The following is a 20,431-nucleotide window of genomic DNA, read 5'->3' as shown; positions in this document are numbered from 1 at the left end:
TCCCTATGAGGGTGCAATGACTGGAGCTGAGCCAATCCAAATCTAGGAGCCAGCAGCTTCTTCCAGGTCTCCCACACGGGTGCAGGGTCCCAAGGCCTTGGGTCATCCTTGACTGTTTCCTCAAGTCACAAGCAGGGAGCTGGATGGGAAGTAGAGCAGCCAGGACACAAACTGGCGCCCATATGGGATTCTGGTGGACCAAGGCGAGGACTTCAGCAACTAGGCTACCGTACTGGGCCCTTGTATTTTTAATGTTTCTCTTTTCCCCTGCTGCAACACAGCAGCAGAACCAATCCGAAGGAGGAGAAAAATGACTTGCAATCCAGAAAGCCCGAGATGTCTGATTGTTCGCAGCTGAAATCTCTGCCCCATTAGTGTGTCCATTGTCACTGTCCAGAAGCAATGTTGTTTTTACAAAACAGTTTAGGACTGATTTAGTTGCAATTCAGGGTTATAGGGAGTCACACACACATGTATCAGTCTTCTGGCTACTGGCTCACTCCCCTGATGGCCACAATGACTAGGGCTGGATCATTCCAAACCCAGGAGCCGGGAGTTTTACAGTCTCCCACATATGGGTGATAGGGACCTGAGCATTTGAGCCATCTGCTGCTTTCCCAGGGCACACAGCAGGGAGCTGGATTGAAATTGGAGTAGCTGGAATGTGAACCGAAGCCCATCTCAATAGCCAGCCTTTCAGGTGCTGGCTTCATGCGCCATGCCACCATGCTGGCCCCAGTAACATCCTTCATGTGATATATGGAGTTTTCTCTGTTGACCGTTTTTGAATGTGTAGTTATGAGTAGAGACTTCCAGTCATTGGGCATACCATCATTCGACTGACCTTCTTTCGAGTTAGCATTAATATATGAAAAACCATACATCTTTATGTTCAGGGCATTTTCGTTCGTTGGGTTGACCTCCCAGCTGTGAATCCTGGCAGGTTGCTGCAGCCTGCGGTGTATGCCGTTCGTGTGTGTTGATACGTGTCCTGTCGCGTCTTCATCCACCTCAGCATCAGAACTAATGATTGCTGACTGTCCTAACGCGGGGGCTGGCATCGTGGCCTCATGGGCAGGTTGTCTCCTGTGACAGGGGCTCCCATGTGTCCCAATTGTTGGACTTTCAATCCAGCTTCCTGCTGATTTGCCTGGGACATCGCTGGAAGATGACGTGCAAGCTTGGGTTCCTGGCGTTCCTGCAGGAGTGCCAGATCGAGTTCCTGGTTCCTAAGCTTGGCCTGGCCCAGCCCTGGTGTTGCGGCCGTTTGGGGAGTGAGCCAGCCGATGGAAGGTTTTTTTGTCCTTGTCTGTCTGTAGCTTCACCTTTCAATCAATCTTTTAAAAGAAAAGAGAAACCATAGGCAGATGTTTCTAAGATGACAAATGAGGAAACCAGAGAAATTAGCTCACATAAGTGGTAAGATTTGCCTCTAATGTAAAATTGGTGTTTTATGAATGGAAATAGATTTTATGGCATGTCTATTTCTCTAGTCACTTAGCTAAGTGGTAATGTGGGCTGGGCGGGCAGCAGGATGCCATGCTGCAAGCCTTGCCTCATGATGGTCAGGGTCACTTAGTGCCCTGAGCCCCCCACTCGTCACCCTTCACATTTTCCCCCCCAACCTCCAAGCTGCGAACTCAGCAGCCAGATGGACTGCTTCCTTTAGAGCCCCCTGTCGGAGTGGGTGGGCCGCAGCCTCCCGGGGGTGCGCTGTGGGCTGGATTCCCACTACACTTTATCCTGATGTTTCTGTTTTATCCAAAAGTATGATGGACCTTATCATGGAGGCCCTCATTGCATTAATTAATGAATACACCTGGTAATTTACAAGAAGGGCAGCTTGTCGGCTCCTACATCTGTATTGTGATAAATGTGAAAAATTTGCACTTTGGAGAAATAAATAAACATTTTTCTAATCGGAAAGGGGTCTTTGGGTGGGACTTCATGAAGCCTTCTCAGCACCTGCGGAGCGGCATCTCATTTTCCAAGCCCTTTGCTTCTAAGGCTTCCTGGGGTCTGGTCCCTGAGCAGTACCTGTTAGTTGGGGCTTGAATGTATCACTACCTGAGTGTTTTCCATGTGGATTTTCTGTTGCCTTGTCATGTTTTGAAAAGTATCCTTTGTGGCTTTTTTGTATTTCACACAATTTGTATGTTAATTTCAAGAAAAATCTTGGCTGCAGTGTTGATTGCTGCATTTGCTCCTGTTTCCTGTGTCCTGAGAAGGACAGAATGCCAGAGATATCTTCCATCTCCCGGTTTACTCTGCAAATGACTGCAGTGGCCAGGGCTGGGTCAGACAGAGGCCAGGCGCCTGGAACTCCATCCAGGCCTCCCAAGGGGCTGGCAAGGGCCCAAGCATTTGCACTGTCTGCTGCGTTCCCGGGCACATTACCAGGGAGCTGGATTGGAAGAGCAGCCAGGAGTCGACCCAAACCAGGGCTGTGGCATGGCGTGCTGGTATTGCAAGCAGCTGCTTAACGTGCTGTACTGACGCTTGTCAGTGCTGACCCTTGCTGTGTTCTCTTGAAGTGCCCATTAGCCGTAACTGTTGACCAACATCAGCCAAGATAATTGTCCATTGTAGTTTAAAGTTTCACAGAAATACAGTAATGTCGGCTTTGGTAACTTGGATGGTCATAATAAATACGGGCCTGCAGGGAGTTCCTGGTGTGAACCTGTCCCTTGTAGGATCTGCACGTGACATTGTTTTTTTCTGGGACCCTGTGATAAACCCTGGGAATGGTCTGGGTTGGTCTGTGCAGTCCGCACTTTGCAGGTGAAATGCATGGAGTACGTGAAACTGATGGCTTCCCGACTGCTAGCTAATTTCTGTGGCTGCAACAAAATGAGTCTCAATTCTGGAGGTCCAGGGTCATGGTCCTTGCATCTAGAAAGCATGAAGCAGGTGCGTGAGCAAGGAATGTGTATATATTTGTGCACTGAATTGTTAAGTGCTGGAGGAGCCAAACTTTCTGTCACACTGCATTTTATGGTAGCCTGCCCACTTTTGGGGGTTCTGTAAATTCCCTCCTGAGAGCGGAGCCCCCGGCCTCAAGCGCTCCCCACCCTCTCCAGCACCATTACATTGGAGATCGGGTCTCCAGCATATGATTGGGGACCAGCTGTAGCCTTCGCTGGTGATGTCATGTAAACCCACGTGGAGGATGGAGGCTGAGAGTGTTGGAGCGGAGGGATGTTGTTTTGAATATTGGAATTCTCGATGTGGGGGGGCTGCTGCCCAGATTCGAGCTCCGTTTTTTGCTTCCAACAGTGACAGATGTAAAATGGTGAAGGAAAGCTAGCTTTCTTGATGCAGTGGAGGTCGGGCTTGCATTGCAGTTGCTTCCGATCACCTAGATGGTTCAGTATTCATGGCAGCCTCTACAGAGACAGCCGGGTTCCCCTGCGGGGATGTGGGGTTCCTCTGCCACGTGTCCTGGTGAGGCCCTGACTGTCCTTGCTGGTCTCAGTTGCACATCTGTTTCACATGGATGCTCAGATCTTCTGAAGATACAGATCACCTCAGGTAAACTTTCTTCAACATTTCCTGCCAGGCGATCTTCAGTGCTCACGTAGATTAAATGGTTAATGTTTCCAGGCCATATTTGGACATCAGTTGCTTATTATATAATCGTTACTATCATTTTCATAATGAATTGAGTGAATAGTTTTTCATGGGTTTATTTCGGAATTTGTAGTTTAAATCCTATTCATAGCAGATGTTTATGTGTACTGCTTGGGCAGGATTTTACTAAGATTTTGGGGGAATAACTTTGTGTTAAAATGTTCTTGCTTGGCTTGGGCTCAAGTAAAATGAGTGTAGGAATGTAACTTTTTAAAGGTTGTTTATCTGAGGGTTTGGAAAAAATTCTAAGGCTTATTTATATAGACTTAGGGTAGAAGAAAATCCAATAGTTATTTCCTGCTTTTTTTTTTTTCACTTGTAGGTCTAGTTATGTTTTCTGTAATTGTTTTTAAAAATTCATGTATTTTGGGGAGGGGGAGAGAGAGGTAGAGAGAGAGAGAGAGAAAGAGAGGTCTTTTATGTGCTGGTATATCTCCTAGTTGGCTAGAATGGCCGGGACTGGGCCAAGAGCCGGGAACTTCATCCGGGACTCCCATGTGCTGAGGCTGCCATTAGCAGGGAGTTGAATCGGAAGTGGAGCAGCTGGGACACACAGGATCCCCGTGGGATGGTGGCATTGAGGGTCGTGGCTTTATCCACCACGCCCGAGATTGTTTCTTGTTTTAATTTTGTCTCCTGGTTCTGTCTCCTTTTGCTAATGTCGGCATTCTCTGAAGCCTTCGTTCATGGTGCTTGCTTACGGATGTAGGGAACGGGACATTTTTCTTGATATGACATCATTTGCTTAGTGAGCTTGTATGTTTTAAAATTTTTAATTTATTTGCAACGCCGAGAAAGACATCTCCCATCCATTGGTTTGCTGTGCAGTTGCTGGCAGCAGATGAGGCTGGGTCAGCGGAAGCTCAGGGGCTGTACCTTCATCCATGCCTCCTGTGTGTGGGCAGGAACCATTACCCTCCCAGGTCTGCAGGAGCTGGAAATCCAGCTCGGGGCTGAAGGTAGCCCTGGAACCTGGGCCCTCAGCCAGCTGTGTAACCACCAGGCCAGATGTGCTCATCTGCCAAAACCGTGTTTTGGAAATTCCCTTCTGGGGCCCGGCGCAGTAGCTTAGCGGCTGAAGTCCTCGCCTTGTAGGCTCCTGAATCCCATATGGGTGCCTGTTCTAATCTCGGCAGCCCTGCTTCCTGTCCAGCTCCCTGCTTGTGGCCTGGGAAGGCAGTTGAGGATAGCCCAAAGGCCTTCGGATCCTGTGCCTGCGTGGGAGACCCAGAGAAGGCTTCTGGCTCCTGGCTTCAGATTGTCTCAGCTCTGGCTGCCACTTGGGGAGTGAATCAATGGACGGAAGATCTTCTTCTCTGTCTCTCTTCCTCTCTGTGTGTCTGACTTTCAAGTAAAAAAAAACCTAAATCTTTAAAAAAAATAATAATAAAAATAAACCTTTAAGAAAACCAACTCCCTTCTGAGCCATGCATTTCTATAAAAATAGGCTGTGTGAGTTTTGCACACTTGCTTGTCTAGATTTTGTTATCTCTGCTGTCACACTTTGTCACAGAAAATGTGTGACATCTACGTAGAACTTGTTGATAGGTAAGTATGCAAGCAGAATTGCTATTTGTCAAAATAACAAAACCTAGTCTCGTCATTTGCCATGTTATCTGTGCTCACTGTACTGGTTAGGCTTGTGTTTCCTTAATTGATGGTCTGTTGGGGAAGATAGGTGGTTGTTGTCTTCCAGGTGTGTGCTGTTGCCTCTCTGAGTTTTGGGCACCCTGTCTAGGTTGCCGAGGTACTCACTGGTGGTGGCATTGACTTGCATGCTGCAGGAACTCCACGGAGACCCAGCCCCCGAGGTCCCAGCAGAGCCTCGCGTTCAGACCCAAGGTGCCTGGCCTCCACCTGCCTGTTGTCTTGCCTTTAGTTCTTCCCAGATGTTCTCCAGGTGCCTACCCAAGATGGCCACGGCCTAGAGTTGTGAGCGTGAGAGGAAGTAACTGAGGCAAACGTGTGGTGCTTACTGGCCAGTGCGGGTGCTTTGTGGGAGGTCGGGAGGAGGTGAAACTTTGCGCACTTGCGGAATGAAAGCTTGCTGTGCCCCGCTGCTCCCTCCGGCCTGTGGCCTGTCCTTTGGTCAGAATCGAAACATTTGGCAGGAGCCTGGTGTGTGTTGTGGGAGAGGAAGGGTTTGTCCTTCCACGCCGTTTACCTGCTTGGGCCTGCAGAGCATCAGCTTTGAATTCTCTGAAGGCCGAGGCTGCCTGTGCTCACTGTGGTTGGTTCTCAGCCCACCTCCAGGAAGGCCTCTGGAGTGTCACTGCAGTGTCCTTCCTGTGGCTCGAGCCCAAGCATCTTCTTGTCCATGTGGAGAGGGCACGTGTGACCAGTCCTTGCTGTGGAAGTGAAGAGTGTGAACACATGAAGAAATCTAAATCTGTAAGTTAAAACCTTCTGTAGGTGGCAGCCCATGTTGTATATACAGGTCTCATAGTTGGGCAGGTGTCTGACTTCCTGGATGAATCTCCCCATTGGGCAGCGAGCCTGGGAGCTTGATGGATACTTGGGTGCTGGGAAAGGCATGAGGCTCCAGAGACGCCGATTGCATCTAAGAGGGCTGAGTCAGAGGGTCTAAACCGGGATAGCGATGACAGGATCAGACGTCACCTTAGCTGCAGCTGGCCCGTGTCTACCGCTTGCCTGGCTGAGGGACTGTGGGTCAGTTGGCTCGGACTTTAGTGCTGTGGTTTTCTGCTCGGTAGACGAGGCTTGGTTGGTGGTATGCTGGTGACTGAGGACTGGGTGCTTGTACAGTTCTCCTTGTAGTGCCTGCCAGGCAGCTGTGCTCTTCAGGAGTTGGTTGAATCAAATTAGTGATGCTTGTATCTTTCCCTGCATGGTCCATGAATGGGAAGTCTACAGTTCCGGAAAGATTAAGTTAATTCTGTAATGCACTCAAAATGTCACCGATTTGGGGTGGCTGCCCCCGAGCGACCACAGTCTGATGGATGAAATGATAAGGCTGAAAAAAGTTTCTTCTTCCTTTTCAGTAGTCTTCAGCAATCTTGGGCTGCTCCCAGTCACTAATTATTCTAATGGGCAACATTTTTAAATACCTTCTTTATCAACCTGGCTGATATTAGACATTTTTTTCCCCACAAGAGATTCCTCTTTCCTATTACAGATTTTTGTTTCCCTTGGCCTTCTGCTCCTGCAGTCACTGTGCCCTCTAAGGGCTGTGTTCCAGGCCTGCCTGCTCTCACAGGGCCACTGTTTTTTTTTTCTTGTGGCCTTTGGTTTATGATGATATTGTGCAGTGTATTTCTTGAATCATGCTGAACGATTAGAAAAGTTAACAACCCTTTCCTTAACGGCTTCGCAGGAGCTGCTTTCCCCTCCCCCTCACAGAGGGCAGCCCTCCCCCTTGCCGGTCACTGGATTGGGCCTTTGTCCTCCTCACAGTCACACTAATGCCAGTTCCCACTCCTGGCTGTTGGGGAGATCACTTTATGTGACTAGCGATATGTTTGCATTTTGGTGTTTATTTTTTATTGTTTTTTAAAGATTTATTTTTATTGGAAAGCCGGATATACAGATAGGAGAGACAGAGAGGAAGATCTTCCGTCCGATGATTCACTCCCCAAGAGGGTGCAATGGCTGGAGCTGAGCCAATCAGAAGCCAGGAGCCTCTTCCGGGTCTCCCACACGGGTGCAGGGTCCCAATGCTTTGGGCTGTCCTCGACTGCCTTACCAGGCTACAGGCAGGGAGCTGGTTGAGAAGTGGGGCAGCCGGGATTAGAACCTGTGCCCATATGGGATCCCAGTGCGTTCAAGGCGAGGACCTTAACCACTACGCCATCGCGCCGGGCCCGGTGTTTGTTTATTTTTAAGAAAATCAATCAATTCTAGAGAAAGGAGAAAGAGATTTCCATATGCTGATTCACTCCCCAAATGGCTGTGACAGCCAGAACTGGGCCGGGCCGGAAGCCTGGCAGTCAACCCAGGCCTCCCACTTGGGCATCAGGGAGCCATGGATGGAACCCAAAGCTCTGACTTGGGACCCAGTGGTTGTAAGGCCAGAGGTCTGTCGGGGCCTTTATTGCTCACCTGCGCTTTCCAGAGTGTTTGAAATGCAGCCCACAGTGAGAGAGGGTGAGGAGTGTTTTTTTTTTTTTTTTTTTAAAGATTTTATTATTGTTGGAAAGCCAGATATACAGAGAGGAGGAGAGACAGAGAGGAAGATCTTCCATCCGATGTTTCACGCCCCAAGTGAGCCGCAATGGGCTGGTACGCGCCAATCCGATGCCAGGACCAGGAACCTCTTCCAGGTCTCCCACGCGGGTGCAGGGTCCCAAAGCTTTGGGCCGTCCTCGACTGCTTTCCCAGGCCACAAGCAGGGAGCTGGATGGGAAGTGGAGCTGCTGGGATTAGAAACGGCGCCCATATGGGATCCCAGGGCGTGTTCAAGGTGAGGACTTTAGCCACTAGGCCACGCCGCCGGGCCCGAGGAAAAAACAGTACAAAACACAAAATGCCAAGGCGAAATGGCCTGTGCCAGTAGGGAATGCAGCACCCAACGAGCACACCTCCCACTGGTTTAGGTGAGGGACTAGTGTGTGATGGGCAGAGCTGGGGAGAGCTGCAATACTCATTGGTTCCAATGGAGGTCGGGGCTCAGAATAGATCCAACCCAGGGGTTACAACCACCAGCTGATCGGAGTGATGGACTGTGGCGGGCACTGTGCTTACTAGTAGTGCATGTAGGAGCCTGGACTGGGAACGCCTCAAAGTTTCTTTGGGGATTCCCCTGAACAAAATGGAGGAATCAAAACATTAACCAAGAAAAGATGGAAGATGGAGTAGATCAATCAACCACCTCAGCTATATGCTTCCAGTGGAAAACTGGACAAGGGGAAACTCTAAGACTATGTCAATCAGTGAACTCTGCACCAGTCTCATTGTACCTGGACTGTTGCTGATGATATATTGGAGCTTCTAATTGATCGAGGTGACGCTCTGCTGGCTCTGCCTTCAAACCTGAGAGGGCCTCCCTAAGAGGCCGTTGAACTTGACTGGACAGTGGGATGCTGGACTCTGTATGGTGTGAGCTTGTAATTAGGGAATCCCAACGGAACCTGAGCTATGGTTATGCATCAAGGTGAAGGAATTCACCATAGGGGAAGGGTTTGGGGTGAAGGGGGGAGAATCCCAGTACCTATGAAATTGTGTCATGTAATACAATGTAATTAATGAATAAAAAAAATAAATATAAAAAAATAAAAAAAATAATAAAAAAATTTTAAAAAAAGATTTGTTTATTTAAAAGAGTTTATGTGGAGAGTGGGAAAGACAGACAAGATGTTCCACCCTCCCCAGATGACCACAACAGCCAAGGCTGGACCAGGCCGAAGTCAGGAGCTTCTCCTGGGTCTCCCACGGGTCGCGGGGCCCGAGGACGTGAGTCTTCTGCTGCTGCCTTCCCAGACCCTCAGCAGGCAGCTGGATGGGAGGTGGAGCAGCCGGGACTAGAAAACATTTGCACTATGGCATGCTGGTGTCCTCGGTGGTGGCTTTACGCACCGTGCCACAGCGTTGGCCCTAGGAGTTGGTCTTACTTCAAACTTCGTAGGTAGTGAAGCTGTCGGGAATGTACTCACTTGATGTATGAACGAGCTTCACAGTGTTTTAGACGTTCTTAGAGAAAATACCTTAGCACTCTATATTAAGTCATAATTTTCCAGATGCATTTCAAGTTATTAAGTCCTGTCATTTTCTCTTGGAATGAGAGAAGAGTTATCTTGCAGGACCTCTGAGATAAGCTAATTGCCTGTAGGAGCCGGAGGTAGGTGTGGCTGAGCCAGTAGTTAACCTCACCAGGAACTGGCCTTGCTCTCCGGCCTCGAGTTGGTCCTGCTGCTTAGAATGATACCTGTACTCCCTCCCATTGCTGTAACTGCAGGACGGCTGCGCGTGACTAAAACCTGGGAGCAGCCATGACGCCCTTCGGCGGGGGAATGGCTAGACAAACTGGGACCTGGGTACCATGGGCTATTACCAACACAAAGAAATGAGTTATCAAGTTTTGAAAAGGCGTGATCAAACTGCACCGTATGACATCAAGGGAAAGATGCCAGTTGGAAAAAGCTCCAAGTGATTCCTGTCCAGTGGCATTCTAGAGCAGGCATCCAGTGTATGCTAGGTTTCTAGAACAGGTCAAGGAAGCCATAGGATTGAATGCTTGGAGAGGGCTTTCAAGCAGTGAAGTGCTTCCTGCTGAGGCTGTGATGGTTGGTCCCTGATTGTCACAGCCGCCAAAATCCATAGAACATTCCATACCAACCACGAACCCCAGGGTAAGCCAGACGTCACAGTTGATGATGTGTCACTATCAATCTATTGATTGTAGCAAGTGTGACACACTGAGGCAGGACTGTATTGATAGGAAAAGAATGTAGGACTTCTGCTTTCTCGAATGTCTGGGAAAATAAAACTTCTTTTAAAAATAATGATCTGAAAAGCAAAGTGACCTAGAGAAAGTCAGGGAGAGAGTCTTCCAACTGCAGGCTCACTTTCAAAATGACCACAGCCAGGGTTGGGCAGGACTGAAGCCAGGAGCAGGAATTGTATCCCTATGCACCTCGTGGGTGGTGGGAGGAACTCAGGGACATGAGCTGGAAGCGAGATCAGAAATGGCGTAGACTCTAATCTTTGCCGTTGCCGCAAGCCGTGGCTCCAGTCTGTTCATTTAAAAGAGTAGTTTAGGGGACCGACTGGCTACCTCGCTGCTGATGGCTCTGGCTGCTGCCTGTGGCAGCTGAGACGGTCTCTGTGCCATCACGGCGGAGCTCGGGGGTGGATTTTCCTTCCTCCCCGTTCTTAGTGCCTTGAGCACTGTGGCGCGGGCCCCTACCTGCACGCTTCCCTGCTTGGCTGCAGTGGATGTTCAGCCTCAGTGTTGTGTGAACGTGGGACCATCCAGCTGGGACAAGTTGTCACCTGGGGACTCTGGCCTCTGCTGCAGGTGGTTGCCCTTTGTTCTGCCACGCATTTGGTGCGCACTCGCGGCTCCCACCTCGGACTCCTTTTCTGTGCCCATTCCAGCATCCCTATAGAGTCCCTCTCCTCACCACCCCCCCAACCGCTCTACTCAGCGTGGCAGTGAGGGATTTTGCAGGAAGTGTTTGGGGGGGTGGGGCTGGGGACTGCTGAAGGCTCAGCAGGCAGAGGAAGCAATCTTCAGAAGCTTCTGGAACACCCCATCCCAGTGCCGTGCACTAACCTGCAGCCAGATCCCCTGGCGCTTCCTCATCCTGTCACTTGCACTCAGGTGCTAGACTTGTGAGTCTTTTCACCTTCCTCTTACGCAGTTGACCACCATCTCTGAAGAGGCTTCGTGTCAGGGTATTTCCCCTATGTGCCGCCGCCTCCATTTTTCATTGTCCCCACCATCTTTTCTTGTATGGATTATTGCGGATTTTGTCTCACTCACTCCCTTGTGTCCCAGTCCTGCTGACACAGGCTGTCAAATTCTTAGAACTCCATGCTTTGGCCATGCCTTAAAGCCGCAGTGGCTCAGCCTGAGCCGCGAGATGGTCATCCTGCGTCTGAGGCTGTTATTTTTGGGAGAGTGGTACCCGTCTCACATCTCCTCACCTGTGGTGGTGTGGATCCCTCCACCTGCCAGCCTCAGGTACGTGGGACACTAACATTGAGCATGTGGAGTGCATCCTGTCCCCGCTGTGCCACCTGTCATCGCAAGGACAGGTGAATGTCCCAGTTTCTCTTCGTGAGGAAGCAACATCCTCTGTTGCTGAGGCTTCTACAAATTATGTGCTAGCCGTTGTCAGGGGAACCGTGGCTGCCAGCAGCAACCTCCGTGCACCTGTCCGCTCTTACAGGCTGCACATCTCTCTTGTGAACTCTATGGGACGTGGCACTGCATCTTGTCCCCTCTAGTGCCACGTGTAAGTGCTGAAACAGAAGCCCTGGCAGTGCTGGCGGGAGCGGCCAGGGGACAGTGGCAGTTGTATGACTACGTGCTTTAGATTAGCTGTTTTGCTCTAGTCCTCTTTTGTGCCTTGATCATGGCCCACGCCGGCAAGGAGCAGGTGCTGGCCTCGACACCCGGAGAGGCTCTGTGGAGTCCGTCCCGGGGAGGAAGGAGGCTTGCTTTAGGCTATGGGGGAGAGTGATGTTAAGTGGAGCAGGCCCGGCTCAGCCTGAGAACTGTGCCTCTGTTGACTGTGCAGGGAGGCTGTGAGTGTGGGAATCCGGAAGCTGGAGTGTCTTCAAGCCGGCCACCTTCCTCTGTTTTTGTCCCTCTTGGCCTTTGTATTTCAAGGAAGAAAGGGAATGAGCTCAAGTCTCATTGGTGAATTGTCAGAATCATCAAGAAATTGATGTCAGCAAAATGAATTACTGGAGACTTAAAAAAAAATAAGGTCTGGATGTGCTTTCTGCAGGGGGCGATTGTGGAGCTGGGCTGGGGAGGTGGGAGAAGCGAGCAGCAACGCAGCCCCTGGGGCATAGGTGGAGGACAGGAGGCCCCCTGGAGTGGGTTTCCCGAGCAGGAGTGGGGTGCTGGTCCTGGCAGGCCGCGCAGTGCCTGGCTGAGAGCCTCTGCCCTGAGCTCAGTGTTGAGCAGGCTTGGACATTTCAGTAGAAAGATGATATGGCTGGAAGTGAACTTTTCAAGTAACCTCGGTGGATATGTTAAAGAGAACTGCTGCCCGAGATTTTGTGAAAGGGCTTTGCTAACATTGCTGTGTGTGTTTAAGGGAGCTTGGTTCCGTAGACTTTTTTTCCCTTGTTTGTACTGCGGTAGGGGAGAAGCTGATGGAGAAACTATCTGGGTTGAGTTTCTGCAGTTTTATTTTCTTTTCCTTCCTTTGGCGATGAAGTCGGGTCACCCTGTCTGCATGGCTACAGCTGACACCCTGTCTGCCTTTCCCGGATGATCAGACAGGTGTCAGGAGGGTCTGGGTAATGCTGGAGAGGTGTAAATGGAGGACAGAGACATTGAGATGGTTGATCCGCCTGTTCACCTCCCGAATGGCTACAGCAGCTGCAGCAGCTGCGGCTGGGCCAGGCTGAAGTCAGGGACCAGGAGTGATGTTTGAGTTTCCCATATGGGTGGCAGGGACTCAAGTTGTTGGGCCATCTGCCCTGAATCTTCCAGCCTCCCAGGCATATCAGTAGGAAGCTGGATCTGAAGGCAGAGGCGGCACTCCGGCCCTCAGATACAGGATGCCAGCTGCCCAAGCAGTGGCTTCACGCACTGCACCACAGTGCCCCGCCCATCTTGTACCTTTTGTTGTCAAGGCCAACTACAAACCCCAGCCATATCTGACTACTTTTGGGGTGTTTATCCTCTGGATAAAACGCTTTCTGGTTGTGCAGTATCGGCAAGTGCTTGGCAGGAGCCTCACATGGGACAACAAGCAGAGACATGTCCCATGGTAGCAAGAATTCTTGTGACCTTAGGGTGTTTGTGTGTGTGTGTGTGTGTGTGAAAGAGAGAGAGAGAGAGAGAGCGCTTTTCAATCGCCTCTTTTATTTAATGAATGTTTTGGGAATTCATCCATGTTTGTGGTGTGTGCAACGCTTTGTTTCCTTTGGGTGCTGAAGAACAGTCCCTTACGGACATTTGTGTACCCAGTCACCAGTGATGAGTCTGAGTTATTTCTGCTTGGCTGTGTCTGGGCTCTGAACATCTGCGTGCAGTCTCTATGTAGCCACATCTTGCTGTTTGTTTTGATGAGATGCCTGGGCATAGCATCTCTCCCTCACCGGGGGAGGAGTTTGCTGGATTCCATGTTGTGTTCTGCTTATGAGTAACATTTTAGGAAACAGTGTGCTGCGCTCGGTGTTGCCCCCTGCCCGGTTCCGAACAGCCGTCAGCCGTGTGCCTGCCGGTCTTTCCGCGTTCCCGACAGCACCTGTTATTGTCTGCCTTTTTTCTGATAGCCGTTACGATGGGTGTGAAATATCATCTCCTCATGGATGTAATTTACATTTCTTAATGACTAATGAACCTGAGCACCTTTTCATGTGCTTGTTAACCATCTGTACATCTTTGGACATTTAAGTTCTGTTATCAGGGTTAACCCATGAATTAAGAGCTCACTTACATCACCTCTCCTCTTTGCCCTGTCGGTTTCTTCCAGGCGTGTTACACCCACATTTTCAGGAGTTATCTATAGCCCACTTTAGCTATTGTAGCCTTCCTTTAACAATAGAAACAAATTTTAAGTTTACTAAAAGTTGTTACTCATTGCTTTGCCACTTCTTATTTTGCATTGTTTTTTTTTTTAAAGGCTTGGGTAATGCTTTTTTAAAGTCTTGCCTATTTGAAATAGTGGGCCATGTGTTCAAATACGGATTTGGATTTAACGTTTTGATTTTGTTTATTTGCGGGTGTTAAGTCTTAAATGTAGCTGTGGGAAAATCTGACCTTTTCATTTGAACCTTTACCTGGCGGTTGAGATGATTCCTTCTTCGCTATAAAAGCTGGCGAGTCCGCAGGCTTAGGAGGGACGGTGGATGGTAGCCTGTGTGCGTGTGAGAGAGGCCAGGAGACAAACAACAGGCATCTCCTGTGATTGAGTGAGATGAGAGACTGGAAGCAAGCCTTGGGCTTAGACCAGCAGTCATCCTCACCTGTGGGTGTGTCCCAGCCTCGGCCAGCGGACATCTTCCCAGCCCTGCAGCAGGGGGGCGGGGAGGGGGTTAGATCTGGTCACACTGCTGAGAAAGCCCTTGGAAACCCTCTGCCCAGCAGTATCCCGGAAGAAGAGGGCATGGGAAGGAGAAAATGTGGGTCTAATCCCAGAAATCCTATGCCCTGGAAGCAGGCTGGCCTCCCAGTGCTTTGCTGAGATGGCTGCCCAGCCAGCAGGTGCATTCTCTTCCCAGCTGGCCTGCGACTTACTGCCGCTCTGTCTCTAACGAATCCTTGTGCTGCAGCCTGGCCAGTGGCCCAGGACATGCCTCAGCAGCCGTCCTTTGTGGCACTCCTTTCTGAGATAGGATCTGATGGTTAGTTATGGAAAATCACCTTTAATTTTTGTAGTTTTCCAAGTTCCTGTATATCCTTTGTTTCTCTAGGGATGCAAACTCAGTGTCACCTCACTTCTGTTGTCTTGCTTGTCTGTGGCTTCACTGCCCTGAATCTTCCACTTTTCTCAGCCTTGTCCCTTAAAGCCCGCATCATTTTTCCAGTATGTTGTGAGGGTACTTCAAAAGGTTTGTGAGAAATTAAATAATGGAATTAAATGATGTCTGTTTTGGTGGGAAGAAAGAAGTCTATCCGTGCTATTTTTTTCATAATAATTTTCTGTGATCTTTTTGAAGGTCCCTTTTGGCATGAATTTTGAGGGTTTCTGCGTAAAATTAAGGTTATTTTCTAATTCTGTGTGCCACACTTTTCACAGTACCCTTGGATTTCCTTTAGCTGTTCACTGCTTGGTGCTGTTTCTGTATTTTCATTTTTCCTCCTCCTGTGTTGGCCTTCATGCTTTATTTCCTGCTGATGTTTCCCCATAACTTCCCTGAATTGTTGGAGGCCCTCTTCCATTTTTATGTACAGCATCATTTTATCTCATTTTGTTCGATGTATAGCAGCATGCTTGGAAAAAAATTAATCAATTGATAGTAGCCTTTATTTTGTAGGTGCTCACTCCTCATTTGCTTTCAATTTTTTTTTCTTACCACGTGCTTGAAAAGGCCCCCTTTTTAAAGACTTGTTTATTTGAAAGACAGAGGTAGAGAGGGAAGGAGACAGCTTTTTTTTTCACTTACTAGCTCATTCCCGAATGGCTTCAATGAATGGGGCTGGGCCAGACCGGTGCCAGGAGCCCGGGAACTCCACCCAGGCCCCCAGGCAGGTGCAGGAGCCCAGACCTGGTCAGCTGCTGCTGCTTTCCCAGGAGCATTGTGGTGCTTATGGCTCCAAGATTTTTTTTGTTTTTTGATGTTGTTTCTAGACAAGTTCTTTATGAACCAGCAATGTGCCAAGAGGTTTGTGTGGGCCAACACACGGAGCCATGTCCCATGCTCACAGGAGTTCTTGTGACCTAAGGTCGTGCAGGGATGTGTGAGTGTGTGTAAGGTCATTCAGGCTTTGCTTTGTTGCCAAGACTATGGTAGTGAACTTCGGTGTTGCTCACAGGCTCTGTGGCCTCCACCGCCTGTGTGGTTTCATGCCATCCAGTGCTGGCACTTGGCACGCCTGAGTGTTGGTGCCTGGGCTGTCCCTGCCAGTGTTCTCTGAATGTTGCTGCCCGGAAGGTCTTGTCCAGTGTCTCCTGCTCTGCAGCTGGGCACCTCTTCCTCCCATCTCAGGGCAAGGGCTACCCGTGACTTTGGGTAGCCACAGGGTGCAGTGTGCATTTTTCTGTGTGTTCCTTATTGCTTCTGGGTGAATTCCAAGAGGAAGTGTTGAAGCCAGGATACTATGACAGACAACTCTTTTCTCTTGGCCAGTTAAAAATCATACTGCTTTGTTGTTACTGCTTCTTTAAGAACTTGTTAAAGAGGTCTGAAGTGATCGGTGTGTGTATTCCTGAGTCACAGGGAGAGAAAGATTCCCTTAAGAAATTCAGAGGTCACAGGGTTCTCTGGAGCTCAAGCCGAACCAAAGCGTGAATCGATACACACCTTGAGGTTGCTTAGCTTTGTTTAGCAGGATGGTGGAGTCTTAGTACCAGGTTTATTAATTTTTATGTCAACCATCCCTTGTGATTGCCCGTTTATGACCAACCAGCATTCCTGGGATGTTCATTTTGCATTCTTTGGATGCTCCACTCCAAGCTCAAGGCTGAATTCATGTTTGAATTAAATAAAACTTTCCATGTACAGCAGCAGCAGTGTGCATGTAAATATGAGAACAAGAAGAAAGAGCAGCGTCCTGGGGTAGAAATAGCCCAGGGGTGCAATCATTGGAAGAGCAAGACAAAGGACATTAACTGTCCGTAGCTCGTGAACTCAGCTTGGTTTGTATTCTGTCCATTTGTCTGTTAGCTTGGTTTTTTAAAACATGCCAAGGTGGTAAAGATTAGAATAAGCAGGCAACTTGGAATCTTGGTGAGCAAGAGGGAAGGAAAAGACTTAGCTGGGGGGACTGTCCTAGGTTAGGCCCCTCCCGTATGCCGTCAGCTCCCTGGATGGGCATCGGAGCCCAGCCAGACCTGTGCATGGCCTCATGTAGGCCTCTTCCCGAAGGAAGTGGGGAAGAAGTAATAAGCTAGAGCTGGTTCCGAGGGGGCTGCAGCATGGGCAGGTGCAGCCCACCCGTGACATAGTTTGCCCTGGCGTTTGAGTTCATTCTCATTCATGAGGCGGTGAGCAGAAAACATACCTGGAAGTGTTGTAAGTTGGTTTAGGAAGATTTCCTCTCAGGACCTCCAGCTTGACAGTGTATACATTGCCACCTTCGTTTGATTCCGGAACAAATACTGCTGATCTGTTTCCCGTGCTGGGGGATGTGTGGTTGTAGGATAACTCGGTGTAGTCTCATCGGCAAGCCTTGTAGCTGGATTCAGGAAAGCAAACAGATCAGAAATGGGCTCTTGGAAAACGCTTCCTTGAGGCAAGAATGACAGAGGTGCTGGTGTAAGGTGCCATGGAAATCGGAGATGGACCTTCGGAAGGGATGGGGTGGTTCTCAGACATGCTGCCCTGTTACTTCCTTGCTGTTCCTAGGGCTCCGATCCCAACAGATCACTACGATGGGAATGACATTCTCACCAAGGTGGGAAGTTGGTGGGGGAGGGAAGTATGGACAAGTAATAAGTGTTCCCCAGGTTCTCTGCCTTCTCCCTGCGTCCTCGAAGGCCATGTTCGTTTGACTCCCCTACCCAGCTCCGACATGTCACGGCCCAGGGTCTTCTCTGTTGACCTGTGGCCAGATCTTGGGCTACGATGAGAACCTTAGGGATCTCATGGAGAGGATGCAAGGAATTGTGGGGGAACTTCTGCACACCTGACTCCTGGGGAGAAGGTTAAGAGAACGTTGGGCAGGGAAACCCTCCCCGTGAGAGTGACCCTGGGAGGCCTCCCGGTGGCAGGAGTGGATGTCCACGCCCAGCTCTGTACCCAGAGCCGGAAGTGCCCAGCTCCCCAGCATTCTTAGTCACCAGGGGTCCCTCGTTGCTTTTCCTTGACCTCCCTTCCTGCTCAGTTGCCCTTCGTGACCTGGTGCAGTTGTTTCGTGTCTTGCTTCGGTTGCACATCTCCGCCCCCTGCCCTTTCACTCACTGTCGTAACTATCAGCACACACCACCCAAAGCCAACTGCCTCACCCCAACAGACTTCAGGGGTGCGCACCTGTCCCACGTCACCTCCACTTCCTCCTCCCTGCTCTGAAAACTTCCTGATCTCGGCTGGTGAACTCTCACTCCCAGCTCCCAGCAGCTTAACCATTTACCATGTCAGGTTAATTTTTTCCCCACAGAAGTGGGTTTGCTCACCTGCCCTGGTCACTTTCATCACCTCTATCCAGGCAGCCACCTGTTACACACCTGGTCAGCCACTGCCTTAGCCCTGCCCTCCCATTGTTCTGGATCACATGGTCTGCTCTCCTGCTCACATGAATTGCTAAACTTCCCTCCGTGTCAGCTATGTCCCATTTATCGCTCTCATCCCAGTAGCCACCCTCTGCTTACAGGGCCAGGGATTTTTCTGAGAGAGGCCATCCATGCAGGCCATCCATCCTTATGATTTTGAGCCTCATCTCTTGGCACCAAATCCCTCTCCTTCCTGCCTGCCATCCTCTTCAACATCTTAGCTCTTGTGTCCCTGGACTTGCAAGGCTCGGCTGCAGGACAGACGTAATGACCAGCCTGTTAACTCAGGCAGTGCTGACTCACTCTTGTTGCCGGGTGGGCTGAGCCATGGGATACGCCCTGTGGGTCCCACTTTAGGGTGAGCCCAGTGCTGCGGGGACCGATGAAAAGGCAAGTGTAGTGGGACTCCCCACACCCCAAGGGGGTGCCTTTGATGGGTCCTCAGTGTAGCGTCCACCGCAGCACTAGAGCCCTAGCCGTGGAGTTGGGGATGTGCCCTTGAGCTGAGTTTTCAGGCAGCCCAAGTTTCCAGGCAGTGGAGGCAGAGCCTTCAACCCGAGAGGGCCCCAGGTGGGAGGACCTACCCCTCAGCCCCCATGAACTCTGTGATAGGAGGAGAGGGGAGAGGATGGTGGGTCTTGGAATTGGCGGGCTCTCAGGGGAGCAAAGAGCATTACTTGGTTTTCCAGACATGAACTTGTCCATCATGCGCGGAGAGGATTCTGGGGCATGGGGGTTTGCAGGAAAGCCATGCGTTGGGAGGTTGTTGTGGGAGCAGTGGAGAGAACTCTGCCTGGGATGTGTTTCCTCTGGAGATAGAGAGTGCGTTTACCACTCTCTCTTTGCCATGCCTTGTGCAGTGCGCTGGCCTCTCCAGCGAACATTCACGGGCCCGGGCCCTGCTCATCTTCCCTGTGTATTCTCCATTGGCACCGTCCTGCCGGGCCCAGGGCAGCCCCAGTGTGAATGTGTGGCGCACACGTTGAGTCTGCCACGCTGGGAACCTGCAGGATAAGCTATGCGATAATATGCAAATGCATGCAAAGGGATGAAGCCTGCAAACATGTTTGTGTAAATGCGAAAAGGTGACATTGCAGGTGCAGGCAGCAGAGGCGGTTCCCTGGCCTCCCGCACAGGGAGTGGAGAGCTTGCTCGCCTCTCTGTGTGATCCTGGGACACTCTGACAAAGGGCCCAAGGTGACGGATGTCTGTGACTTGGGTGGTTAAATGAGCCTCCTCTCTGATGTGCCTTTTTTCTTTCCCGCAGAGATCGCCTAAGCTACCTTCATCATGGGGGAGATAGAGCAGAAGCCTACCCCGGGATCCCGACTGGGCGCTCCCGAGAACTCGGGGGTCAGTACCCTGGAGCAAGGACAGAAGCCGCCCCCCACCCCGTCAGGGAAACTGATGTCCATCAAGATCCAGATGCTGGATGACACCCAGGAGGCCTTCGAAGTGCCAGTAAGTCAGGGATGTGTCTGTGACCTGCAGTGTGTAGGCAGCCCCGTGTGGCCTGGAGCCTACCTGCTTCCTGTATCTCCGTGACCAAGGCCATGTCGGGCTTGTGTGCTCACTCCCCTGCCTCCATCCTGCATCGCCCACCCATTCTGCTTCTGAACTAACTCGTGTGCATGAACCACTCAAACAGCCGTGTCCCTCATATTTTCCTGTGGTTGTCCACCATAAATATCTGTAGCGTGTGGGCAAAGGTATATGTGCGTCTGAGTGCATAATGTATGTGGACTTCCATGTCAGGATGGTGTGTGACAGTTAACATAAATGCAGATGTGTGTCATAGATCCACAGCACGCATTTATGGTGGGGTTGGAAGAAGCCTGGTCTTGCGGTTGCAGCCCAGTTTCATCTGCTTTTCAAAGCAGCGCCGGTAGGGAGACTTATGAGAACACTCTTGGTGGGGAGCAGTGTGTGTTCATGGCTGGAACCGGAAGGGACTGCATCGGTGGCTTCAGAGGCCTGGGGCATGGAAGAGCAGAGAGGCCCTGACTCAGGCTTGCCCTCCTAGGGCCAGAGGTGACCCAGGGAAGGAGCCTGCAGCCTCAGCCCACACTTCTGGTTCCCCTCAGAGGTGGGGCAGGCCTTGTGTGAACCTGGCCGTTCTGCATATCGGGCTTTTCCCCTGTCCTTGGGTCCTGAAATCTCTCTCCCGAGGCACCCTGCATCCAGTTTTCTGTGTTCTGTTTTGGGCATTGAGCACTGTCTCTGATGGTGGTGGGTGAAATAAAAAAAAACTCGAATTCCCAGCAGCCAGTGAACTTTGGGAACAC

The 20,431-nt window shown here is 50.4% G+C and overlaps 1 protein-coding gene across 3 annotated transcripts in view; it reads left to right on the top strand.

Moving 5' to 3' along the window:
* FARP1 (FERM, ARH/RhoGEF and pleckstrin domain protein 1) overlaps window positions 1–20,431 on the top strand; it is a 213,376-nt gene that overhangs the window by 32,735 nt on the left and 160,210 nt on the right. For all 3 annotated transcript variants that reach the window (XM_058670519.1, XM_058670518.1, XM_058670517.1), the window contains exon 2: window positions 19,414–19,607. In XM_058670519.1, coding sequence (XP_058526502.1) covers window positions 19,437–19,607 — 171 coding nt within the window. In that variant the 5' untranslated portion in view covers window positions 19,414–19,436. The remainder of the gene's footprint in view (window positions 1–19,413; window positions 19,608–20,431) is intronic.

Source organism: Ochotona princeps, chromosome 12 (assembly GCF_030435755.1).
Source record: "Ochotona princeps isolate mOchPri1 chromosome 12, mOchPri1.hap1, whole genome shotgun sequence".
Taxonomy (NCBI): Eukaryota; Metazoa; Chordata; class Mammalia; order Lagomorpha; family Ochotonidae; genus Ochotona; species Ochotona princeps.
This window is presented reverse-complemented; position numbering and strand designations above follow the sequence as displayed.